The following is a 27,832-nucleotide window of genomic DNA, read 5'->3' as shown; positions in this document are numbered from 1 at the left end:
CTCGTGTAAGGCAGCCCGCCTGCTCGTTATATTGCCACAGACACCGCACAACTCTTGCTGTCCCCTTCCTCCGGTTCCAGTAGCATTCCTGCAAGTAGACGGACAAAGGAGCTCAAAATCGCCGGCTCGTGTTACGGGAGAACAAAAACACATTTTGCGAAATGAGAGGTTGACAAAATAAATCGCGCTTTATTGCTAAGGCGACTAGCTGAACCCGAGCGCTAACTTGCTGCATTTAATCTTGGCGCTTGAGTTGGACTCTAGTTTGGCATAAAATGAACGTTGCTGCTTTTTATGGTCATTGTTTCTAAATTTGAAAAAAAAAATCATCTTCGTTAGAGCTGCAAGCAATACGAAATATAGCTTGCCCTAATACATCATTTATAGCGTATCTAAAAGAAGTGCTGGTAAGCAGAGATGTCTTGCAGCGAGTTTCAATGAAGAAACATAACCGGTTTATATATTTAAAATACATGTGCGTATTTAACACGCAAACAAGGAGCTTTCAGGCAATAAGTCCTAATATGTTTCTCGGAAGGGAGACATTCGACATTGAAAAAGCCTATTCTGCATCAGTTAAAATGCTTCTATGTTTTTAGGATGCCTTGTATATTAGGAAGAGTAAAAAAGTTCGGCAGCATGTTACACTTCTGTAACACTTGAAGGCGAAAACTTGCTGCCCACGTGGTAGTGCATTAAGTTATGTGATCGGAGGAGTGAGACTTGTTTGAAAACGTAGCGAGCCGCACTGTGAAATAAACGTATGACGCAGTAGGTCGGCCCCCTAAACCACACAGGCTTGGACCTAATGCAATACCTAAAGGTCCTTTCGTTCTTTCTTTCCTTCGCTCTTTCGTTCCTTCGTCCTTTCTTTCCTTTGTTCATTCATTATCAGCCATTACGTCATTGCTTGTTTACGGGGTATGAGCCATTCCTTATGATGATATCTTTTGTCTGTGCACTAGAGGCGCTTTTTCCGGGTAGGAACCATTACATAGAGCTACTTAAGGCTTTCGCCTTAGTAACTGAAAATGGCGCAAAGGCGCGCTATTCACATTATTCCTGACAAGTATGTAGGTGGACTGATTCCCTAACGGACATTTTAAGCCATAACTGAATCTCTGCCTGTCGAACACGAAGAACAAAATTCCAGGTTCAAATTATTCTGATGTGATTGTATCAGGTAATTTAACATTCGACTCATATTCGACCATTAGATCAGTCGTGCTGAAGGCATTGAGCAGCCGATGTGCCGATAGTCTATTCCCCCATACGCAGCGAGCAGAAATGCCTCATATCGTTCAGTGTTTTCACGCACAGTCGATGCAATACTGCCTAGGAAGTTTGTTTTCTGCTTCTTCATCTCCTTGTGAAAATATGCATTACAGCGTTCAGTGCAGTCTACGTTGATGGAAATTAAGTAACCTGTATTTCTGTCTTCTGTCCATGGTCGACAAGATTTTTCTCGGTGAGTTAACGTAGTTTGCAAGTGTTGAGTTAAGTCATTGTTGGTACGATATCTTTTGTACCGTTTAGGGGAGAGAAAAAAATATGGGCTGTAGAGCAGAGATGCCCGCGCCATGTGTTTCCCTTCACTCTTGTCTGTTGCATTTTTGAAATGCCTGCACCAAGCACAATATGAACATCGTTCGCTATTGTACTAATGTGCTGTTTACTTGCTTACCTATACCTATTCTTATTACTGTAGTTCACATGAGTCATGTAATGTTACGGCGTGGTTCAGCTCCTGTCGTGTTAACTTTTAGATCTTTTCATATCGTGCCAGCTTGGCTGGTATTGAGACCGGATTATTTAATGAACAAATTAGACCTATGTAAGAAAGCAAGTTATAAATAAATAAATAAATAAATAAATAATAGGAAAGGTGATTAACAGCCCACGACAGAGGCAGTATCATTTTCAGAGAACACGTGTAGGCCTAAGAAAAGAATTCTTGATTGTTTTCTGCACACATTCTAATAAAAGGGTTTCATTTAATTGAAATAGTTAAATTCCTGCAACTGTATAGATCACGATTTTCAGATGTGTTTTTATCAGGTAAAAATTCTGAAATCGCTAAATGAAAAAAGAATAGAAGCATAAAATTTACAAATTTAACTTCCAGAAAGTGGTATTTAACTTCATCGATGTTGTATTAGCTGCATATCTTAGAGAATGCAGAGGGGAACTTTATTTTACAACCCTTTGTAGATGCCTGAAATTGTTAAACCTTGTGCAATGATTTCCAACGCATCTACTCATAAAAAAGCATATTTGAAAGTGCTGTGTTAAGCACATATTTTGTGCCCTTTACATGATGTATTTGGTGCATTTCATAGAACCATTACATTGCTTTTATTTTAGTGTTATAAAGTTGTAATTCTGATGCTTAAGTTGCTCACTTTATTCGTGAGTATATATGGCAAACAAAAATGCAATTTCTCCAACTATAGCAATAGAACATTATTTTTTAAATGCCACAAACTTCCCCACTGTTCGTGCAGTGCGTTGCCGCGAAAACTGATTGCTCCTTTCCCATGTACCTGGGTAGTAGATCCAGAGCTAAAGATTCCTGTTTACTCCAGTGCCATACTGTCTGAACAGAAGTCGATATTTTGGCGTTTGAATGCTCAGAACTTAAATCCCTCGCAAAAGTTCGCCATTGTAAGCATAATTGAGCTATAGACGGAATCGCCTGCCGTCTCAGTCATCGAGTTGCTCAATCGAAAGGAGTTCTTGCAAATGTTGGGCTCACGTAGCTTCGTTTCCCAATATGCCCGATGCTTCCTGCATGCCCGCGCGGCTTGTGCTGGCCACTGCGTCATCGCTGCCACCACCACTGCTGCTGCTGCTGTAGACCGGCAGTGTGAATGCGGCGCTTCCGTTTCCAGTATTGTCTGCATGCCCTGAAAGCAGAGGTGCCAATTCCCCACTGTGCGAGAAGTCACGAGGCTGTAGCATTCTGTGATATGAACGCGCAGGAACAAAGAATTAACCTTGACAGGACTGCACTCCTGCGAAGTGATCCTCAAAGTTTAAGCAACAAAATTCTCAAAAAACAACATAGTGTGAACGAAGAGGACAAACGTGTTTTTAAAGTTATTAATTGTTGATTTCTGGGTGCTTTCTGCCTAAACGGGCGCTTGGTTGATTTTGCAATGCTTGGTTTTTATTTGCTCGCTTCTTTTCGCGCACTGTAATGGAATGGCTCTGTGATAAGCCACTCTGCGTGAGACGTCGATGCTGCATGACATACAACCAGATATGACATGCATGCACGGACCAATCACTACATACTAGTTTGCTGCCATTAAAATGTTCATGATGGTGAGCCCACAAGGTTCTGTCCTATTAAATTGTATTCGTATTGGCAAGTCATTCTCAAAGATTTTCTCACCTAATGCGGAAGCTTTTCAGGAATATCCTTTTCTCTAAGGCATAGGTGAAATCAGAGCAAGCTGTCGATCGTTAAGCTTTCAAACCGCTGGAATAATGGTCTGTTTAAGAAAATCAGTTAACCCCGAGAAGCGGTGAAGCGTTCACGAAAGAGGAAGTTGTTATGCACCTGGACAAGAAAAGAGCCATGAAGGAACTCCTGTGGGAGTTATCTAAGTATGCCTAAGCATTTTGCCAACGGCTCATATCCACGCGGGCTGGTGTCATTAACATATTTATGAAACTTGATCGGGCGAGTAGAAACGACAGTTATGCTGCGGCAGGAAATGGTGCAGATGGTGCTGCAAAGAGCATCAATTACGCAAGCAAAGTTGTGCAGGTGGTGGCAACAGGTGCACTGATGACGTTACAATCATTAAAATTGTTATCGCTCTTTATCGCCTTAGCCATCTGCGTCCAACCTTTATGAACAGTGACGAAACGTACACGGCCTGAGCACCGCCATGCTGATAGCTTCGCCCGCTGTGTTCTCGCTGCTTACTGATTGTTTAAGAGACACACTGGTCCATACCTTGAAAGTGATCTGCGAACGTTGCTGAGTGCGGCGTGCGCCGAGAGCTCCATGACCACTCTGGTCTGATCGCTTCATTAGCGCTGAAACGATGCACAGAACGAAAGGCAATTTGGGACGGACCGACGGTTTTATCGATGGGTGACCTTACAAATGCTTACGGTATAAAAAATGTGTGCTTATGCGGATTGCTCTAAAAAGAATAGTTTTTTATGACAGACCTTTCAGAATTCGCCGGATCGAATCTCGGCCACGGCGGCCGCATTTCGACGGGGGCGAAATGCAAAATCACCCGTGTACTTAGATTTAGGTGCACGTTGAAGAACATCAGGAGGTTCAGATTTCCTGATCCGCTTGAGCAGAATTTATGCACAAGGTTAATGGGTAGTGTAGAGGTACTCACCGGGAGTTACAGAGAGAAACGGGTATTAAAACGTAATGTGCGCTAAGTTATACAATCATATGTAGTGTGTATTTAGGTTTCAATTATGAAGTTTATGGAAAACAATGAAGTCATTTGTAATCGGGCGATAAAATGTTAAACTATTTTCAACCTGTGCCGATAATGAACTCGGCACAACGTCACAGTTTGTACAAAGTGCGAACTGCAATGACGAAACACGCTTTCAAGATCCAAGAAGTCGCGAAACTGGCACGTGACGCATGCACCGAATGTTTCAAAGAGCTGGGTGTCTTCAGTGATAAAAGTAGCCTTGCGATGGCGGTTGATTTTTTAGCGGGAAAAAGAGTGGTCTAATGACTAGAGCACCAGGCTGCTGTGCTCGACGGTGGAGGCGTGATTGTGAAAAGGACGCCGGACAAGAGCGGACGTGATATGCCTACCTACCCACATACCTAACTACGACAATTTGCTTATATTCGGCCACAACCAAAGAATAAAAGGTTATATGTACGCTGTCCAACTCATAGAAAAATTCCATGGTATCGCCATCCAATTAGGTTCGCTTCTCTCCGTGACGTGAAGCGGCGCTGAAAGCTGAAAACAACTCTTCGTACATAGGTATCGGTGCCATTGTTGGTACAATGAATCCTGGTTGTTCTGTTAAATTTGATGAGTGGTCCTGATATCAGCGCTTAGTCAAAGGTAATAGGTTAACTTGTAGCAGCAAGTTTTTGTTCTTCCACTAGCTTTACATTTTCGTTAGCAGAGCAGAATAATTAACCTGTGGGCGCTATCCAGGTTGCTTGGTTGTTTCAGAGGTCATCTGCAGAGGCACTGCGCTTTTCTTAGTCGCGATTACATTATTCTCTGGTTGTGACGGACTATGGAATAAGTCCAAGGATGCTCAGCAACATGTAATTGCCAGAAACAACAAATGTTTCAATCAAACGAATAATGGAAACACGCACGATAGTCAATTCCTCAACGACACCTTATCCTCTACATTTGGAATAGGAAACCTGCTCTGTCAACCAAGCTCGGATGCCGCGAAAGCCGCAATATTTCGGTGCCACATGGACGAACTTTCTCCGACTCTGCCTGCGATTCACACACAAATTTTCATGTAACGACGGTACACGATAGTGAAGTGGAACACAATGGCATATTTAAACCGGAAAATTGTAGTGACTCCCAGTAACGATTCTTGTCAAAAAAGATTCCCTTTTCATTGCTGCACGATACTGTGAAGCGGATGTACTGGAGACTACATGGCACCTTTAAAATAATGACGGCTTGCCACGCATTGGATAATAGTGGGGACGAACTGAAGAACATAGAAAACGTAGATTCGAGCGGAATATTACCTGCGCTACTTCAATGCACAAAGGTCATTAGATAACTTTAGACCTTTTTCAAAAATTTGGAGATTTACTCAAAATATTAGCGGTGGTTTCGAGCAGGGGAACTCGCGTAAATTGCTTCACTTGGTCATTCGTGCTAAAATGTCCTTTGATAATTTAAAACTTCTTTATTTGCATTTAAAAGTATCTTCTTTCTGTTCCGGTGAAATAAAATAATTAAATGCATACGCCTTCCTGCGCTGTGAACATGGACCACATGTATTTCTCCCAGGATACGGAAAGAAAGAAAGTGAGATAGCAAAGTGCTCACAACATATCAGAGGACTCGATTTTAGTCTTGCCAAATGACAAGTATAAAGAGGTGTTGGTTGTGATGGGATCCATGAACGGTAACAACGGCGCCAAACGGTTTCGAACGGCTTCGTGACTTAATAAACTAGTTATTTTCAACATTGTTCTGCGTAATACATATTTGAATCATCATCATCAGCCTGGCTACGCCCACTGCAATGCATATGACTCTCCGACACTTCAACTACCCTGGTCATGTGCTAATTGTGGCCATGTTGTCGCTGCAAACTTCCTATTCTCATCCGTCCATCTAACTTTCTGCCGCCCCCTGCTACGCTTCTCTTCTCTCGGAATATAGTCCGTAACCCTTAATGACCATCAGTTATCTTCCCCCCTCATTACATCTCCTGCCCATGCCCCATTTCTTTTTCTTGATTTCAACTACGATGTCATTAACTCGCGTTTGTTCCCTCACGCAATCTGCTCTCCTCGTATACCTTAACGTTACACGCATCACTTTTTTCATAGCTCGTTGCGTCATCGCCAAATTAAAGAGAACCATTTTCGTAAGCCTCCAGGTTTTTGCCCCGTAGGTGAGTACTGGTAAGACATAGATGTTACACACTTTCCTCTTGAGGAATAGTGGCAACCTGCTCTTCATGATCTGAGAACGTCTGCGAAACACACCCCAGCTTATTCTTATTCATCTGTTTATTTCAGTCTCACGATCCGGATCCGCGGTCACTACCTGGCCTAAGCAGACGTATTCGCTTACCACTTCCAGTGCCTCGGTACCTACCGTAAACTGCTATTTTTTTCCGAGACTGTTACACATTAATGTAGTTTTCTGCAGATTAATCTTTAGACCCACCCTTCTTTGCCTGTCCAGGTCACTGAGCGTGCATTGAAATTGGTCCCCTGAGTTACTAAGCAAGGCAATATCATCAGCGAATCGCAAGTTACTAAGGTATGCTCCATTAACTCTTATCCAAAGTTCTTCCCAATCCAGGTCTCTGAATACCTCCTGTAAACAGGCTGAGAATAGCATTGGAGAAATAGTATCTACCTGCCTCATGCCCTTCTTTATTGGGATTTTGTTGTTTTTTTCTTTATCAAGGACTACAGTGGCTGTGGAGCCGCTATAGATATCTTTTAGTATTTTTACATACGGCTCGTCTACACCATGCTTTCGAAGTGCCTGCATGACCGCTAAGGTTTCTACTGAATCAAACGCTTTCTCGTAATCAATGAAAGCTATATATAAGGGTTGGTCAAATTCCGCACATTTATCACCCCATTGATATTGTGAATATGGTCTATTGTTGAGTAGCCTTTACGAAATCCTGCCTGGTCCTTTGGTTGACATAAGTCCGAGTTCGTAATTCTATTTGCGATTACCTTAGTAAATACTTTCTAGGCAACGGACAGTAAGCTGATTGGTCTATAATTTTTCTAGTCTTTGGCGTCCTCTTTCTTGTACATTAAGATTATGTTGGCGTTCTTCGAAGATTCCGGTACGCTCGAGGTCATGAGGCATGGCGTATACAGAGTGGCCAGTTTTTCTAGAACAATCTGCCCACCATCCTTGAACAAATCTGCTGTTACCTGATTCCCACCCCCTCCAGCTGCCATCCCCCTCTGCATAGCTCCCAGGGCTATCTTTTCTTCTTCCGGCTTTACTTGTGGGATGTCAAATTACTCTAGACTATTCCCTCTTCCATTATTGTCGTGGGTGCCACTGGTACTTTATAAGTCCTTATATAACCCCTCAGCCATTTCAACTATTTTATCCATAATACTAATGATACTGCCGGCTTTGTCACTTGACGCATACATCTGATTCATGCCATTCCTAGTTTCTTCTGCACTGCTTTTAGGCTTCCTCCGTTCCTGAGAGCAGGCTCAATTCTATCCACAGTATACTTCGTTATGTCAGCACAGAGGTCGGATATGGAAACTATTACGCCATGGACGCATGCATCGACAAGCGATGTGAAACACCTTTATATATTTATTGCGGGGAAGTCAGTGCCTAGAGACGCTCGGCGCGTTTCGATTTGGCGACCTCGACAAGCTCAGTCGTTTCCATTAGCAGCGATTGTATGTGCTTGGAGCGTATTCCGCAGTTCGAAGTGTATAGACTGCTCTAAAATTTACGACAATGGAGGCAGACAAAGCTTAACGGACCCACAACAACGTCTGAATAGTCAAACAAATATATGTACTTCCCATCATTCCGATGGTAGCCCAACGATTGCAGCGCCGGAGTACTCTGAAGTATATTGTAGGAAACCCTATGCTTTCTGGTCTGTCCGTGTCGAGTCACTCTCTTGCAAATAGAAAGTATGTTAAGGCCAGCTCCGCCTCCCGAATGCTCAAAACTGCTGACGCAGTTCCTGTTTCAGACATCACAGCTACCTATCCCCTTGAACATTTAGAGGGTGCAGGCATAGTTACACCACGGTAAGCATTTCCTGTAGTCTTCGAGTTGTTTTGCAATGAAACGTTTCTTAAAGTGGGCTTACCTTGCGCCATATTCTAAAATGGCCGATGCTTCCACCCAGCCAGCGCGGCTAGTGCGGGGCTGCGCGTGATCGATGCTGCTGCTGGAGCCCAGGCGTAGGTAACAAGTGCTACGACAGTACGAGACACCTGTATTGCATGAAAGTACATAAAATGTGTTTATTCGTAACTGGTAAAGACAAACCCATAAGAAAAAAACATCTTTTTAATGGTCGAGGCTACAAGATGTTAGTGGTAGAGGAATGGAAGAGTGTGTGCACGCGGTGCTATTTTTTTTCTAAAACTCGGTCTTGAATGCATACAAGAACTTCGTAGCGATGAGGAAGGTGAGCACTATCAGGATTGTTCAATGCTGGCTTCTTCGGAAAATTATTACGCTGCATCTCCTACCGCGGACAGAACACGATAATTTTCGAAACGAAAATGAACGTGTCGATATCTTGAGCGCGTAAGCCTTGACCCAACAGATTTGCTGCATCATGCAGTAATAGGCGCATTAGATGCTTCACAAGGTTCTTGCTTTTTGTTCATCTATTACGAGCAGGAGACAGCCCCTGTAGAAAGACACAGAAAAGGTTACGGGACATGTTTCAGACTAGGTACTATAAATTCTTGACCTGCTGACCTGCTAGAAATTGTTGACCTGCTATGGCCCAGGTAGGGTCCATTATGGAAGTAATGCGCACGATAATAATATGACGAGACTACTCATGGCAGCGCGGTAAAACCGGTCCAGAAATGAGGCAAGGGTTCTGCCCTAAACATGTGCACATTTGCGGCACATGGGATATACACAGAGGATCTGCAAATGCGGAAGGTCTGCACGAAGCTTGTGCGGAAAGGGTTGATTGAAGATCAGAAAGAACTTTGAGTTTTGCACGGTCGAGAATTCTTGGATCAGATGCAAAAGGAGCCGGGCTTTAACTGTCTTAGCCGGAGATGCATCCTGAACGCCCGAGTACGACCCAGAATTGAAAAGTCCGAGTAGCGAGCGGCGCACAAAATCATCCCCCACCCCAAAAAGCGCGAATGAGCAAGTCTCTCATCAGAACGATGCTCATCGTCTTCTTTGACGTCCTAGCAATCGTCTATATTGAGTTTGTACCGAAGGGGGGAACTGTCAACCCAGCGTGTTACGTTGAGTTACCCATCCCCCTTACAGTGCCGACTTGGCTCCGTGCGACTTCTTTTTCCCCCCGTCTGAAGAGAGCGCTGAAAGGAAAGCATTGGGAGACCGTGGAAAACACTCAAAAGCATGTTACAGCGTTCCTGAGAGACATTTCTGTCGAGGACTTTCAGTGTCCCTTCCAGGCGTGGCAGACAAGTCTCCGCAAGTGTATTGATGCAGGGGGAGAGTATATTGAAGAATTTTAACCATTTGTACTGGTGGGGTCAATAAGTCTATTTTCCACAGAAAATGCGCATTACTTTCATAATGGACCCTGTACAAGCGGCAGCGAAAGACGTATGCGCGTTTCAGAAACTGGTTATCCGAATCCCATTTGAGGACTCCTGTACATGAAGTTCTTAAAACAGGCTGCAAGCAATGCATGTTTAGGAGCTCGTCACGAAAAGAAAAAAAAAATGCTTATTCTCCTGGAATCTAGAGTAGATGCAAGTAAGAAATGGCTAGCAGAAAAGAAGCATGGTTGAAGTAACTGTGACGTTTACAACCACCTTTACACTCACAAACATCCGCGGCTCGGCCGACGCCGCCGGCCTGGTCACGCAGTATTGCGCCATTTCCTTCGAGAGAAAGCGCAAAATCCACGCCGTGTAACTCTCGGACCACTGGCCTTGAAAAGGGCACAGGCAACTCTGAGCGCCGAAACTCACAATCAAGTCTATGATGCGCTGCGTTTGATCTTTGAAAGTCCCTATTGGAACTGACAAATTAAACTTCAGCGTACAAGAAATTACAGCTTGAGTGATGTTAGCAATCAATAGTAAGAAACCAGAGTAAGTGTGCGAAAACTGTTCAAAATGGCAGGTAATTTGGGTGGCCTGTGCCCATAACCACACCAGCTAGCTACCGTACCCCAACCAAGGTGCCACACGGGAGGCTTCCTGGTTCTTCCCAACGCCCCACCGTTAATTGGCGAGGTCATTGCTTACAAGGCTCATCTCCCATCATACCCCTCGTTTCAAGACTGGCATGTGTACCGCTTTCATCGGGGACTCCTGCTGCTCGCTACCGGTACAATTGGACGCAAGAATTCCTTTAGCTTCTTTGGCCAGTAACCAGCCTATGAAATGCGGTCCTCTACAAAGAGTTGGAGGCCGGAGACTGCTTGTCTCGCGTTTTGACTGGTTGCCCGGAGGACCTCACTTTTCTCTCGCAATGATGCCTATTTTGTTGTCGCCCCATTCACGTCCCTTCCTCCGCTTGATTTCGTGGATAACGGCTCTGTAGTTTGGCTCAAGGTCTCTTGAAGGTTGTTGACAACATGAGCGACATGTATCATGCTTCATATGGCTGTCATCCCCTTCATCTGTGTAGGCCATCGATAGACTATCAGACGTAAAAAAATTGCCAGTGGCTTAGCTCGGCTATGCCAGGATATACATAGCGAAAGCTAAGGCATAGCATGGTTAGCCTTGGTTAATCTTGATTGGAAGTCCAAGTTAGTCTGGTTGTCTAGCTATGTTACGGCGTTTAGCCAGTCGTTCGGCGCGCTGCTCGTCTGCGCCCTGGGTGATTCGTTTCCTCTTCATCTCGTTTCGATGTCGATTCCAGGCCTCCTCCTGCTTATCAGAATTGTAGCCGTCAATACTGCCGCCTCAACTGTGGTTGCGGCGCACGCGCGCTCTCCTTTTCAACCCTCCGACATGTTATCAGGCATGCAACGCAGCTGGCGAAGCGAGGGAGACGAGCGCAACGACGAGGAACGCGGTGTGACGACGAATGCCGTGTGACGTCTTTTGCCCCCTCGGAGCACGGCCACGACGAAATCGTTCTCGGCCAGTAAAGCTTTCGCTTTAAAAAGCCGGCGGATCCAACATCCTGTGGGAATTGATGGCCTACGAAGTTAATGAAACGACCATGAGAGCACCAAGATGTAGGCGGAGGTTTCGTGACCTACATGACCCGTATGTCATGACATTCAAGTTATGACCTATTATTCATGTTCGTCCTACCCTCTTGTCATACCATGCCAATTTTAGTACACACCAAGACGTATGCGTCTGTTTAATGACCTATATGACAAGCGTAACGAGACATTATGTCATGACCTATCATTTACGTTCATCATACATTCTTATCACACTATGCCAATTGGGGTAGATACCAAGTTAACGAAACGATCATGAGAGCACCGAGATGTTGATGGCTGTTCGATAACCTGCATGACAAACATGTTATGATATTCATATTATGCTCCATCATTAATTTTCGTGTTGCTTTCTTGTCATACTATGTCAATTTGGGTACCTACCAAGTTAACGAAAGGACGGTGAGAGCACCAAGACGTAGGTAGCTGTTTGATGACCTGCATTAGACAGGTATCATGATATTCGTGTCACGACCAATCATTTATGTTCGTCGTACACCATACATGTTTCGTCGTTCCTCATACATTCTTGTTGTTACTCATACACTCTTGTCGTTCGTCCTACACTTCTATTGCGAGGGCCGAACCCGGATGTTGCGAAGTTCCGTGCCTAAAAGAACAAAACTTAATTATCAGGTTGCATTAATGTTCCTCACTTTTACTAGTTCAGTCTTGCAATATTTAATAGAAGTATGCATTTTCGTTGTTTTTTTCGTGGCATTTGTTTGGGGCTGCCATTCTCAAAGTTCCGGGGAACAACTTTCTATTGTATGTAAGACAAGGTTTGAGCATCTTTAGTGATAGGATGGGGCGGCAATATAACCTGTATATACCACATGTAATATCGCAAGGCGTCACACACATGGCTACGCATATGTTAAAATACATTATTTTTGCCGCCGCAAGTTAAAACACACACAAAAGTAAAACACATAGAAGACAACATGGGTGGCATGTGTTTGTGTCTATGTGCATCTGTGTGTCTTACTTTCGTATGTGTTTTAACTTTTGGCAAAAACGTGTGTTTTAGCAAGCACCAACTACGCCAACAAGCAGTTCTGTTGCTGCACAAAGGTAGCTGAATGTAAACGGGAATTTAGGCTCACGGACAACTCCGCCGACAGCGGATTTTCAGTGACATCATATTCATCATAATCATCATCGTCAACGCCAGCCTGGCTACGCCTACTGCAGGGCAAAGGCGTCTCCAATACTTCTCCAACTACCCCAGTCATGTGCTAATTGTGGCCATGTGCCTGCAAACTTCTTAATCTGATCCGCCCACCTAACTTTCTTCCGCCCCCTGCCTAGCTTCTCTGCTCTTGGAATCCAGTCCGAAACCCTTAATGACAATCGCTTATCTTACCTCTTCATTACATGCCCTGCCCATGCCCATTTCTTTTTCTTAATTTCAACGAAGATGTCATTACTTCGCGTTGGTTCTCTCACCCAATCTGCTCTCTTCTTACCCCTTAACCTTCTACACATCATGCGTCTTTCCATAGCTCGTTGTGCCGTCCTCAATTTAAGTAGAACCTTTTTCGTGAGCGTCCAGGTTTCCGCCCCGCAAGTGAGTACCGGTAAGACACAGCAGTTATACACTTTTTTCTTGAGGGATAATGGCAGCCTGCCCTTCATGATCTGAGAATGTCTGCCAAACGCACCTCATCCCCATTTTTCTTCTGATTATTTCAGTCTCATGCTCCGAATCCGCGGTCACTACCTGCCCTAAGTAGATGTATTCCCTTACCACTTCCAGTGCCTCCCTACCTATCGTGAACGGCTGTTCTTTTCCCCCGATTGTTAAACATTACTTTAGTTTTCTGCAGATTAATTTTAGGCCCACCCTTCTACTTTGCCTGTCCAGGTAAGTGAGCATGCATTGCTCACTCCTAATTGTTCCCGGAGTTAAGTCCTAATTGGTCCCCTGAGTTACTAAGCAAGGCAATGTCATCAGAGACTCGCAAGTTACTAAGGTATTCTCCATTTACTCTTATCCCCAATTCTTCCCAATCCAGGTATCTGAATACCTCCTGTAAACATGCTGTTAATAGCATTGGAGAGATCGTATCTCCCTGCCTGACTCGCTTTATTGGGATTTTATTGCTTTCTTTATGGAGGACTACGGTGGCTGTGGAGCCGCTATAGCTGTCCCAGTATTGTTGCATGCGGCACGTCTTAACCCTGATTCCGGAATGCCTGCTGAGGTTACGACTGAATCAAGCGCTTTCTCGTAATCAATGAAAGCTATATATAAGATTTAGCGTTCCTAGTTAAAGGCCACAATATTCGTAACGCATTGCTGTGGAATTGGCGTCCATCTTGTCTACCTTTATTCAAACTTCATTCTCCCCTTCTCCTGTACCCATGTTCCTGCGCCTCTTCATCTTCTATTCGAAGGCTCATGCCGCTTCACCCTTCCAGGTTTCTTTTGCTAACCCCTCCTCCGGTAGCACTTGAAAACGTTTCAATCGAAGCATGTTCAACTGAGCCACTTTCACCAATGTACCACACAGTCTTCAATATTCCTTTCTGAGTGGCTGTCTTTGTCCCAGAATAAGGACCATAATATTTGGCAATGGATTCTCTTACTCCTTTCTTAACTAGAACGGGGTCGGTGACCTGAATTTCTGGGATCTCTGAGCAATGTCTCATGTCAAAAATACTTTTTTTTTATTCCTTTACGCTACCTCTCCTCCTGCGATTTTTGTTTCCTGTCCTCGACGATCTTGATATTTTCGAACAGCCCACGCTCACGGTCCGCCTGAAGAATAGGTACTTCTCCTGAAGAAGCGAACTGTTGGCTACATCCCAAACCACTTGTGTAGGACCGATTGTGATTTCTTACAGCTGCTTCTAAAGAGCATTTCCATCCAACAGGGAAACTATCGTACACCCTGATGTATTGCTTCACATCTCGTATAGCGTGCTCTGCAAACCCATTCGCCGCCGGATGGTATAGCGCACATAATTTGATATGTTGTGGTCTCGAGCCCATCTTGCTAGTTTTTCACTCTTGAATGCTGGACCGTTGTCACATACGATCGTCCTGGTTGTCCTAAACATATCCCGTTCGAGGAAGGCGATGAGACTATTCGCGTCTTCTTTTCCTGCCCGTGCCACCACAATCCTAGTGCATTCATCTACAGCCAGAAGAAAAGCTTGCGTTTTTCGGACTCATCGCTTCTTATTTAGCTTGGCAAAATCTAGGTGTATAACTTCAAAAGTCACTTTCGGGTGGAAAGGTATTATCATGGCGTCCACAGGCTGCTTATATTTCACTTTGTTGGCTTGACAAATGTGGCATGAACAAACGTATTGATTTACGTCTTCTTTCATGTTAGGCCACTTAAATCTCTTGACTAGCTTGTCGTAGCAGCGCAAATATCGGTCGTGTCCTCCAGATTCTGGGCTATCGTGGTACAAATAAAGCATCCTGGAAACCAGCGTTGGCGGCACTTGATAGCAACTTTCCATAAAACTCAATTGTTCAATGCTTTTCCACAATTTCGCTTCATTGATTTCTTCTGATTGTTCTTTGTTGATCTGTATCATCAGCCTAGATAATGCATCTGCATCAATCAAAAGGGGTCCAGGTCTGTGGGGGAGGGTGAAATCGAACTGCTGCAAGTAGCTCATCTATCTGGCGATACGTCCCTTAGGTTGGGTCACATTGAAGAGATGAGTGAGGGCCTGGTGATCGGTAACAAAGTAAACTTCGCACCTTCTAGGTACGTAGAGAAGCACTGAATTGCTTTAAGGCCTGCAAGAGCATCCTTTTCAATAGTGGTGTAGCTGACTTTAGATGGCTTGTGGGTGTAGCTGTAGTAACCTACTAAGTCTCGCTTTTCTCGGCCGAAGGCTTCAGGGCATTTCTGGTACAAGGCTGCACCTGTTCCATCAATCCATCCATCCATCAATCAGGTGGTAGAAAAATGTGCGGAATATAACCAACCTTTATATATAGCTTTCATTGATTACGACAAAGCGTTTGATTCAGTCGAAACCTCAGCAGTCATGGAGGCACTGCGGAATCAGGGTGTAGACGAGCCGTATGTAAAAATACTAAAAGATATCTATAGCGGCTCCACAGCCACCGTAGTCCTCCATAAAGAAAGCAACAAAATCCCAATAAAGAAAGGCGTCAGGCAGGGAGATACGATCTCTCCGATGCTATTCACAGCGTGTTTACAGGAGGTATTCAGAGACCTGGATTGGGAAGAATTGGGGATAAGAGTTAATGGAGAATACCTTCGTAACTTGCGATTCGCTGATCATATTGCCTTGCTTAGTAACTCAGGGGACCAACTGCAATGCATGCTCACTGACCTGGAGAGGCAAAGCCGAAGGGCGGGTCTAAAAATTAATTTGCAGAAAACTAAAGTAATGTTTAACAGTCTCGGAAGGGAACAGCAGTATACAATAGGTAGTGAGGCACTGGAAGTGGTAAGGGAATACCTCTACTTAGGACAGGTAGTGACTGCGGATCCGGATGAGACTGAAATAATCAGAAGAATAAGAATGGGCTGGGGTGCGTTTGGCAGGCATTATCAGATCATGAACAGCAGGTTGCCATTATCCCTCAAGAGAAAAGTGTATAATAGCTGTGTCTTACCAGTACTAACCTACGGGGCAGAAAGCTGGAGGCTTACGAAAAGAGTTCTACTCAAATTGAGGACGACGCAACGAGCTATGGAAAGAAGAATGATGAGTGTAACGTTAAGGGATAAGAAAAGAGCAGATTGGGTGAGGGAACAAACGCGGGTAAATGATATCTTAGTTGAAATCAAGAAAAAGAAATGGGCATGGGCAGGACACGTAATGAGGAGGGAAGATAACCGATGGTCATTAAGAGTTACGGAATGGATTCCAAGGGAAGGAAAGCGTAGCATAGGGCGGCAGAAAGTTAGGTGGGCGGATGAGATTAAGAAGTTTGCAGGGACAACATGGCCACAATTAGTACATGACCGGGGTAGTTGGAGAAGTATGGGAGAGGCCTTTGCCCTGCAGTGGGCATAACAAGGCTGATGATGATGATGATGATGATGATGTTACATTGTGTGAGGCGTCGGTATTCAGTTCAAAGGGTAAAGTGAAATCTGGTATGCGTAGAATAGGGTCAGCAGAGATTCTGTGCACTAGGTCACGGTCGCGGAGGAAGACCATTGCTCCGTTGTCACGGTAGACTCTCACATTCCTCATACTACTCAAATGGAACTTCTTTCTGCATTAGGCACGTGAGGCATCTTGCTTTTATGGCAAAGTCTTTTATGAACGGTCTGAAATGTGCCGGTAATCCCAAAAACGCATGCAGTGAGTGGGCGTCATGGTTTTACCAGTTGGGATATCCTTTCTATGGAGCCTTGTTTCGTGTTTTTCGTAGTCCCATCAAAAACTCTTCCAAAACAATTTATTTTTGAAAGAATGCGCTTTTCTTAAAATTAACCTTGAGGTGTGTCACGCTCAAGGCATTTTATACCTGAGACAGGCCTGCCTCTGTTTCGGAGAAGACGATAATATCGTCTATGTACACGTTACAAAAGACACATAAGAAAGGCTTCAAAACTTCGTTTAAAATCTTCTGGAACCATGCTGGCGAGTTTTTCCAGCCGAAAGGAAGCCGGTTATACTCGTACAGATTGAAGGGCGTGATAAAATCAGTGTACATTTTTGTTTCTTCGGTTAGCGGGAATTGCGAGAGACCTTTGCACAAGTCAATACGTGAAAAATTTTGGCAACCACCTGTCATCTATCATCGTGTCTATCTTCGGCATGAGAAATGGTATAAGTTTTGTTTGGGGATTGAAAACCGTGTAATCTGTGCACAGTCTGAAAGTTCCATTTCCTTTCCGAGCAACTGAAATGGGAGAAGCGAAGGGTGACACCGATGGTCGAATTATATCGGCGTCTAGCATCTCCTGCAATTCTTTCTTCAACCACATCTTGCGCTCTCTTGACATGTTATAAGGTGATTTTCGGATGACTGTCTTGTCAGCTAGTTCAAAAGGCACCTTGTGTGACTTCATCGCTTGTGGATAGCTTCCTATGCATACCAGTTCAGGGTAGGTCGTTGCAATATCCTCCGCGCACTTGACAACTCGTAGGTTATCTTTTCTACCCTGCTGTGGCTCTTCCCTTAATAGTCCTTCCACTAAAACCGCGTCGTCCCAGCATACGTTGATTTTTAGTTTCCTTATATCTGGTCTGGATAGCAGGAAGTCGTACGTCACCCCCTCTATTACCAGTACTTCACTCTATTTCATGACCTTGGAACTGGATGTTTACTGAGGTCCACTGATTATGCACTGTCACTTTGCATCATAATCTTGCACCCGTAGTACCCTTCCACTATGCAGATGACTTGCACCACCTTTGCATTCAGTATAGACATAGAATCACCGCTGTCAAACAAAGCCATCCTATGTCTGTTTCCCACGAGTGCAATCTTGGAGCACGTTGAGGTGCTGTGCTCGGCCGAGTTTGCCCTCAGTGAGTTGCGCATTGTTTTGAGCAGGCGTAAAGGACGCTCACCGCCTGGTGACGACGGACTAACACATCAGGTCCTCAGGAACTTCGATGCAGTGCAGCTCCCTTCAATGTTCGAGGCCTTCAACGGTGTCTGGTGCAGTGGCATAATTGCTGCCGACTGGAATGAGGCGAGCGTCGTCTCTATTCGTAAGCGTGGCACAGCTGCCACGAACATCAGCTCCTATCGCCCAGTGTCACTTACTTCGGTAGCCGGCAAACTCTGGAAGCCATGGCTTTGCAATGCCATGAGTGGATTGCTTCCGCCATTGATGCTTACGCCGCTGAACAGAGTGGTTTCCGGCGACTGCGCTCAGCAGCTGACTCGCTCACGGACGTCGTGGCTACGCTCGAGCACGCAGCAAGTCGCCAGGAAGCCGGATATCTAGTGCTGCTCAATGCGCATTTGATGGTCCCCCTCACACCACTATCATTCAAGACCTTCGTGAGCTACGTGTCACCAACCGCCTCTTTGACTATGTCGCGGCCTTCCTCAGCGACCGCACGCTTAGAGTGCGAGTTGGCGATGCGCTCAGTACCCCTCGCAGCGTGACCTCCGGGGTTCTACAAGGCAGCGTGACCAGCCCATTCCTTTTTAACTTGGCTCTGGCAAGACTACCTGACTACATCCCGAAGATGGCAGCCCACGAAGTTCGCGTGGCGATCAACGCCGATGACATTGCACTGTTTGCGTGCGGGCCCACGGACCTCGGCTTTCAAGGGTGAGAATCGCTGCAGTCGGCGATCAACGCCGTGGATGAATACCTCGCCAGCATAGCGCTCCAGCTCTCGGCGTCAAAAACTGAGCCGCTGTTAGTACACCCCCGTGCTCGTGCGAGCTTCCAAGTGCCTTGTCTCACGCTGCGCGGAAGCCTCCTGCTCTGGCAGAGAAAAGTGTGCTATGTCGGACTCGACATCGACTACCGGGTCAACTTTAAAGCCGTCGTCTCCAAGCTCTGCAAGATTTCCAAGGTGGCTGGCGCCGCACGCTGTCCGCTCGCCCCTGGTCGTGGTTGTACACCGCAACTTGCACTTCGAATTTGCAACTCGGTGGCAACATCACGAGCACTCTATGTGCTTCCCATCACCAACGCTAGAGCCGCCACCTGGAAAGCCATCGATATGGAGCACCACACCGTAATCCGCCAACTCTACGGGCTTCCTCGCAGTTCGCAAGTGGAAGCAACTCTCACGGAAGCGGGAAACTGGCCGTCCTCACTACGCGTACGGAAGAGAGCGCTGCACCACATCGAGCGCCTCCAGCGTTCGCCACAGGGCGAACGCCTCGTGTGCCGCCTCCACACCCTCGATGGCTCGGGCATGGGCCAGCGTGCCACGGAGTTCAGCGTACTCATCGCGTCGCTGCCGCAACTTCTCCTGCCTTTCTCGCCGCACGGCACTGCTCTACTCGACGTCACCACCACTGTGCCAGGTGTCAGGTCAAAGCGTCGCACAGCTGTATGTGCCATGCAGCAGGAGACGGCTGCACTTCTCTACGAGCGCCTAGGGGACCGGCCGCTCTTTTACACGGACGACTCTGTGTCCAGTGATGGCTCCGGCGCTGCTGCGTGCATGGCGCCGGACATTTCCGCTACTAGACAGTGCCGCCTTTGGTTTGCTTCGTCGTCGACGGTGGCCGAGCTCGCTGCGATCGACCTCGTGGCTGACCTATTTCTACAACCGAGCAGTGTCGTTTCCGTTGCGATCTTATCTGACTCGCGCGCGGCACTGTGCATGCTTGCGAATGACTATGTCGGTCTTCCGCTTGTGCAGCGGGTCGGTTCTAAACTTCGCCATCTCGTCAGGCGGGGCTGCGATGTCGCCTTGCAGTGGGTTCCGGTACACATCGACTTACCAGGCAACGAGGCGGCCGATGCCCTCGATAAGGAGGCTCACTCCGATCGCTTCCCCATCGCCACCTCGGTCACCTCTTTTGACGTGGCCAGGACGACAATTCTGCGCACCCTCCGCGCGCAGCACGCGGACCCGCGCGTTGCGGCAGGCACGCCCCCTCGCCTCCTTCCCCGCGCCGGATTCTCCCGCGAGGACCGCTTGTTCCTTCTTCGCCTTCGTGTAGGATGCTACATGACGGCCGCCAGACTACACAGGCTGCAGGGAAAAGGCAGTCACGTGTGCATCAACTGCGCCGATGTGGAGAAGCTCGGGAATCTGCGACTTCCCTGTCCTGCTTTCAGTGTGGAGTACACGGACTTGTTTTCCTCACATCGGCGTTTTGGACTGCCTTGCGACACGACCAACGCGCTGCTTCTTCCTGTAGCCCACTCGTCTAATGTCAAGTGTGCGCTTCAGGCACTAATTGACTTTCGCAGTGTGACGCAGCTAAGAGCGCTGCCGTGCAGTGCAGTTGAGGTGTCCTCCTGTGAGAGAGTTACGGCACTGCCACTTATCTCTTCCATTCTCTTTAAAAGTCACTTCACACACACACGCCTCCATCATGTCTACTATTATTCAAACTTCAGTTTCCCCTTCTCCTGTACCCAGGTTCCTGCACCTCATCAGCATCTACTTGACGTATTTGACGGCTCATACAGATAAGAGCTGGTTATATTCCGCACATTTCTCTATCACCTGATTCATAGGGTGAATATAGTTTATTGTTTAGTAGCCTTTGCAAAATCCTGCCTGGTCCTTTGGTTGACAGAAGTCTAAGGTGTTGCTGATTCTATTTGAGATTACCTAAGTAAATACTTTGTAGGCACCACACAGTAAGCTGATCCTTCTATAATTTTTTAAGCCTTTGGCGTCCCCTTTCTTATGGATTAATATTATGTTGGCGTTCTTCCAATATTCCCGTACGCTCGAGGTCATGGGGCATTGCGTATACAGGGTGGCCAGTTTTTCTAGAACAATCTGCCGACCATCCTTCAACAAATCTGTTACCTGATCCTCCCCAGCGGTCTTCCCCCTTTGCATAGCTACCAAGGCATTCTTTACTTCTTCCGGCGTTACTTGTGCCTAGACTATTCCCTCTTACATTATCGTCGTGGGTGCCATTGGTACTGTATAAATATCTATAGAACTCCTCAGCCACTTGAACTATCTTATCCATATTAGTAATGATATTGCCGGCTCTGTCTTTTAACGCATAAATCTGATTCTTGCCATTCTTAGTTTCTTCTGCACTGCTTTTAGGCTTCCTCCGTTCCAGAGAGCATGCTCAATTCTATCCATGTTATACTTCCTTAAATCAGCCATCTTACTCTTGTTGATTAACTTGTAAAATTCAGCCAGTTCTATTCTAACTGTAGGGTTAGAGGCTTTCATACATTGGCGTTTCTTAATCAGATATTTCCTCTCCTGCGACAGCTTACCGGTATGCTGTCTAATAATGGTACCACCCACTTCTATTGCACACTGCCTAATGATGCCCGTAAGACTGTCGTTCAATGCTTCAACACCAAAGTCCTCTTCCTGAGTTAAAACCGAATACCTGTTCTGTAGCTTGATCCAGAATTCCTCTATTTTTCCTCTTACCGCTAACTCATTGGTTTGCTTCTTATGTACCAGTTTCTTCCGTTCCATCCTCAAGTCTAGGCTAATTCGAGATCTTACCATTCTATGGTCACTGCAGCTCACCTTGACGAGCACGTCCAGATTTTGCATGATACCAGGGTTAGCGAATATTATGAAGTCTATTTCATTTCTAGTCTCGCGATTCGGCTTCCTCCACGTCCACTTTCGGTTATCCCGCTTGCGGAAGAAGGTATTCGTTATCCCCATTATTCCGTTCTGCAAACTCTAATAATAGGTCGCCCCTATGATTCCCAGAATCTATACCATATTCGCCCATTGACTTGTCTCCAGCCTGCTTCTTGCTTCGGGCTCCTCCGCGTCCACTTTCGGTAATATTTGAGACTTTATTGTAGCACTGATGGGAAGTACTAGGTAGGGACAAGAAGCGCAGCACAGTTGAATTCATCATGCAGTTAAACAGTTCAATCAACAATAAGCAGCCCTAAGAAGAAAAAAACATTGCTTCTAATGGCAAAGCTTAAGGAGCCTTGTGGCTGTTTTTAACGACGTCGACACGATAGCAAACTGGGAATCTCTGCTACGCAGCTGTGACTAACACCCCTCCCATAGCCAGAAAATGTCTCCTGGCACTTGTATAATCGTTCCTCTTTTTGCACCCTCTACCTGAGCGCACGTATTGCTTTCGTACCCCTCCTAATTGTACGTCAGGGATTGCTCACGGATAATCCGCTAACTGTTCTCAGCAGGAGTACAGTACTGTACAGGCGCGAGTAGCGTTATCGCCACAGCGATTCATCCATCAGATCATCTCAACCATGAGCCTAAGTTCACGAGGCAACAGTTCCATTTCTTTTATAAGAAACTATGCAGAATGTAGAGCATAGATTGACAGGTGCAGAGCCTTGCACCTGTGAGCCAGCGGCGATGCTCTAGAAATGTGTCGTACACGAATGCAAACAGATTGCCGAGTCACGTGCAAGGTTAGGCGTTGTATAACAGCGGCTGAAAATCTTCCCACACCTACCGTAAACTGTAGTGCCACAAGCCGCGTAGCACTGCGTACTCCATGGCTCAGCGCCGGTGGCGTCAGGAATTCTAAAATGCAAGAAAGATATGCACATGAACACTGCGGCCTGCGGTGGTAAACAAATGTAGGTGAAGATTGTAGCTGCAGTCAACGTTTCGACAAGGGGGCGGAACTCATGAGGATAAGTGCTCTTTCAAAGGGAGACCTTTGCTTGTAGAATCCTTAAGGCGCACAGGAGTGTTGCTCGGAGCAGATTCACGCGCGCCCGGTGTATGTGTGCTTTAGTGTATGTTGCCCTTTTGAAATATCTGCGCAAAGCTCTAGGTGAACATTGTTCGCTATTGTGCGGGTAATAGGCTATTGGTATACCGATATTTATTGCTATTGTCCACATGGCTAATGGAATTTTATGGTGCTGCTCAACCCTTCTGGTTTACATTGTAAATCGTGTTAGCTTGGCCGGCGTCTAGACTGGCTTATGTCCTTAATAAGTTGGAACTTCGTGGGAAAATGAATAATGAGAACCCGTGAAGGAAAAGGAGCAATGTGGTTTATTATCTTCCGTGTAAATTGTGTTGAAATATATTGCATTTGATTGACATAGGTAAATCCCAAGAATTGTCTGAGTCAAAATTTTGGTTTGGTTTTCAACTTGAAAAAATTCTGAAATCGCCAATCCTAAAATAGACACGTAAGATAGTTGTCATTGATGCAAGCATTTGCAAAGTATCTACTCATAAAATAGTTTCTTTTAGAGTGCTGTGTAATAAATCAACCTTGGGCACTTTAGATGTGATATTAGCGCAGTTTTGATAATCATGAGATTTTTTGAAGCTCAATTATGTTGCAATTTTTATACTTGAGTTTCAATTTTCTTAACGAATCGAAAATGTAATTCTTTTAATTTCAATATTATGATATTTTTTTAAAACGCCACAACGTTTACCGATGTTGTTGCGGTGGTTGCAGAGCAAGACGATTTCTTCTCTCGCATTTACGCCCTAGGTAGCAGATCCCCAGATAAAGCTTCCTGATAAAGCCAGCACCGTATTGTGAACACAGCTGATATTTGGAGCTTCAGGCATCAGAACTTCAATCCGTCACACATGTTCGTCAGTGCAAGCTTAACAGCCGTAGACGGCGTTGGGTGTGGTCTCAATGAGTTGTTCTATTGAACGGAATTCTACAGATGTTTATCTCACCTCGCATCGTTTTCCGGAATGCGCGATGCTTCCTCCGTGCCCGCGTGGCTTGTACTGGCCTCTGAATCGTTGCCGCCGCCACTGCCGCTGCAGACCGGGAGTGTCAAACCGGTGCTTCCGGTTTCTTTGTTGCCTGTATACCCTGAAATCAGAGGTGCTGGATCCACACTGTGTCATGTTCAATGCTAGGAACGCGAGGGGAAGAATAAGTTTTCGTAGATTCTTGATGCTGATAAATCCTAACAGCACTGCTTCCGTCTGGAATGCTTCTCTACAAGCAAGCAACAAAAGCCGGAAAGCACAACGTGATGCTACGAAAAAGACAAGTACGCGCATTGGGAGTTCTTCATTGTTTTATTCCTTGGTCTTTGATGCCAAGTCTAGAGCATGGCTGATCTTACAAAGCTTGATCTTTGTTTGCTAGCTTCTGGTGTTTCGGTAAAGCATTATCTCCTGGATAGGCTACAAGGCGTCAACCATCGCTTTGGCTTGTCACACAAGATTGAACATGCATGTAAGAACCAATGGCTACATACTAGCGTTCTGCTGTTATTGAAACATTTAAACCCGAGAAAGCCGCATGGTTCTATAGTAATTTATCGCACTCGTATTGGCCGCCTATTTTCAGTTTATCTCACTAAATGTTAAAGTTTTTCGGAAGATCAAAGGCTGTGGCTTAGGCATACCCGAACATACACTCCATCTTTTGCCTTCCAAATCACTCGCACAAGATCCGCCTTATAATATGTGTTTACCTCGAAAGGCAGGGAAAGATTCATGAAAGGGAAAATTGTCATCCGCCAGGCCAAGAAAGGTTTGTCCTCATCCGACATGCTGTTAAAAAAAACAATTTTTTATTGTAAACTGCAAAGCTTTCATTCTCGGAAACCCGCATAGTTTTCCCGTGCATCTGTGGTATACGCGTGTGCAGGACAATTCTTTCTTCAAGAAAGTCTGGTTAGCTTCGGACACCTGGTCATGTCGGGGACGGATCCAGAGTAGCCTCCGATATTTAATTCATCTTTTATCTGCAGAAGAAATTGTCCAAATACCACGCACTGCACGAAGTCACGTGGCTTGACCACGCAAGAGTGTTTGGGGTTGTGCGGAACCTTACATGTTGGCGTAAGTTGAGTAATTGAGTGTGTGACGATAGCGTCAAGACTACCACGTCGAAGGCAATCATATGGTGGCAACAGCATGAATGCTGCAACAATATGACACGAATTTCTGCACGGCAGGTATTGCGTTCTGCAGAAGTATTCAATGGGCGTTACCGAGTGGAACCAATACTGTGATGGAATTGCGGATAAATAATAGCGTTATACAATAATGCACAGTTGTCTTCGCCCGCGTCTGCCGTTTCTACATTCCATCCAATTATTACGACTATATTGCAGGATTTTTTTTTCGTCAAGTCTTAAGTAACAACTACGTGCGCAGCCGAGTTTAACTCATCATGCGATTATGCACTTTATTAAACAGCTCCAAAAACAAACATTGCTACTTATGCAAGGCTTTAGGAGCGTTACCATTTCGCCGCGATCAAAATGCAGCCGCCGCAACCACTATTTTACCCCTTGACGCTGTTCTTAGTCGCCCAATGGCAATGCCACTAAGCAACCACGGTTGGTATCGAAGCAATATCTTTGTCAACAAAGTTGAATGAGTTTAAGAGAAAAATTATGGTGCCAGCACGACGAACACACAGATTCTGCATGATAAATAAAGTTAGAGATCGATTGTGCAGCGCCGATTTCAATTGCTACTGAATTGATGACTGCGTAGAATGTACAGTTTCGGCTTCTGCCTCGATCACCTGGGAGCGTGCCTTTGAACTTCACTGATGTGAGAATAAATTCATTCAAACATAAGTTGTGTATGAATTTGCACGCATCTGCACAAATGTCTTACAGATGAGAGTGATAAGGCGGCTCCTGCGGAAACCGACTTGGCAGCTTTAGTGAAGCGCGCCTTCATGCGCCTTAAATGCACCACTGCCACGGTCAACGTGGGGCATCTTTCCCATATTTGTTGTAAAGGCGAATGACCATCGCCTACGTACCGTCGAGGTTGTAAGTCTGGTCGGTTATCGGCCTGTGCTGCGTGTTCAACTGGTAACGCCAGGCGTCTTCAGAACTGCTGCAAATTAAAAGTATTTGCATAAGATACTTTCATCTGTGACAAAAGGTTGAAATTACATTTTATTAAAGGTAAGTTCCGAGAAACCAAAGTTTTGTCCGGTAAACGCGCTACTTCCAATGTATCGGTCTCAAAGCACTTACGGCGGGTCAGCCGGAGGCCTAGGTGATGGACATATTCCGCATCATCGAGGCACTATAAGTAGCCGATTGATACGCTATGGCCCGACAATCTAGGCGTGTTCCATTTATACATTTGTAAATGTTTCGGTGACTTCGTCTCACTACCTCACGCTGTTTGCGACAGAATTTTAAGAATATTCATTTTTTTGGCATTTCTTTTTAAGGTACTTCAGGAGTGAGTGACCAACTGTGATATAGAGAAGAGAACTGTTGTGGTGTCGGCGATACCCACAGTAGATTTTCTCTTCTCCTAATCTTGCCCCCCCCCCCTTTTCCCTTCCGCAAGTGCAGGGTAGCCAATGGGGCTCATTGTTGGATAACCTCCATGCATATCATTTATCCTACCTCTTTCTCAGGCGTAGAATAAAGGTTAACTTCGGCCTAAAATGCTGCCTTAAAATGTAGTGCTCTTTATTCGCAGGTAAGTGTTGCTCATGCACATCAATACGGGAGGCTGGAACGACACCTCTATTTCTTGAAAAAAAGGAAGGAAGGGCTTCTCAAGAAATGTGGCTTAAATCAATTCTGTGCTGATGTCGACGCTTTGGTCAAGCCAATTTCAACTTGTCTTTCGTAGAATGCAAGGTCACACGAGTTAAATGCAATCGGCAAATCATGCACATAAATGGATTAAAGCATACGTTGTGGAATAAATGAACGTGCTAAATTCATTTTTCTCAACAATGATACAAATAAGTCGCCTACAACCTGGTAACCCAGTATTCTGGATGATTGACCAGGACGGAATATTACCAGCATTAATCTGGTACGTTAGGTTCGATAAATAACTTTCTACTACATTAAGCATGTTGCCTCGAAATGCCTATTTCCGAGAGATGTCGCATACTTCCGTAGGGCCAGGTGGGGCGTCAAGCGTTTTTGATATCAAGAAACAATGACCGAAAGAAATGTTTTTAAGCAGAAGCTTTACGGATGTAAGACCTAATCCGCACGAGGTGGTCAGTTGGGGATCGGCTGTATTTAAAGCATCGTTCATAAACGTCAAGTAGTTTGTTTCGTTCAAGAAAGTAATAGCGCATGATTAATAATCTTTTGTAACAGATTAAACGAGCAGTTTCATGACGCCATAGGCCACTAACTTACCATAGAAGATGTATCCTAGCCCTGTTTGAAGATGGAGACATGAATAACCTTTTTCAGTGCTATGGAAATTTATATTGTCCACATGGTGCTCAAAACTGGCGATAGAGCAATTTGCGTATCAGCGTGAATGTGTTTTATTATTGCGTACATAGTCTGATCAGTTCCCGGAGCAGACTTCTCACGAGTTATTTAGGACGTTCCACTCTAGGTAGGGCATGAGTGTATATGATGTTATGTTGATGTCTTTCGAGAAGAATGCTTTACCTTAAGCTGAAGAATTTCGGCTCGTTATCAATAAAGAGGCATCCACAGGAGAAAACATTACAGCGAGAATCTCGCCAAAGGGGGCTGTGTGCATTGGTGGTGGTGGTGGTGGTGGTGAATTGTGGCAACAGGCGGGTTTAGCCTGGCGAACAAGGCCAGCAATTGCTCAGCCCGAGCGTCTCGCACAATACCGCTGAAGGGTTTCACCATATGTCCATCAAACCAGTCTCTCTTAAGAATTCGATGAGGAGACGTGAAGTTTCTTTGCGGGCTATAACTGATCCCTCGGGAAA

At 45.4% G+C, this 27,832-nt stretch overlaps 1 protein-coding gene across 1 annotated transcript; it reads right to left on the bottom strand.

Moving 5' to 3' along the window:
- On the bottom strand, positions 1 to 25,991 carry LOC129381263 (uncharacterized). Its single transcript, XM_072285945.1, has 7 exons — positions 25,913 to 25,991; positions 23,848 to 23,989; positions 22,643 to 22,713; positions 8,548 to 8,674; positions 3,968 to 4,050; positions 2,756 to 2,906; positions 1 to 88 (listed from the first exon to the last, which is right to left on the bottom strand). Exons 4-7 carry the CDS (start codon positions 8,555 to 8,557, stop codon positions 27 to 29), a joined length of 306 nt encoding a protein of 101 aa, XP_072142046.1. The 5' UTR covers positions 8,558 to 8,674; positions 22,643 to 22,713; positions 23,848 to 23,989; positions 25,913 to 25,991; the 3' UTR covers positions 1 to 26.
- Between the last annotated feature and the right edge of the window lie 1,841 nt (positions 25,992 to 27,832).

The sequence above is a fragment of the Dermacentor andersoni genome, chromosome 1, assembly GCF_023375885.2.
Source record: "Dermacentor andersoni chromosome 1, qqDerAnde1_hic_scaffold, whole genome shotgun sequence".
Lineage (NCBI taxonomy): Eukaryota > Metazoa > Arthropoda > Arachnida > Ixodida > Ixodidae > Dermacentor > Dermacentor andersoni.
This window is presented reverse-complemented; position numbering and strand designations above follow the sequence as displayed.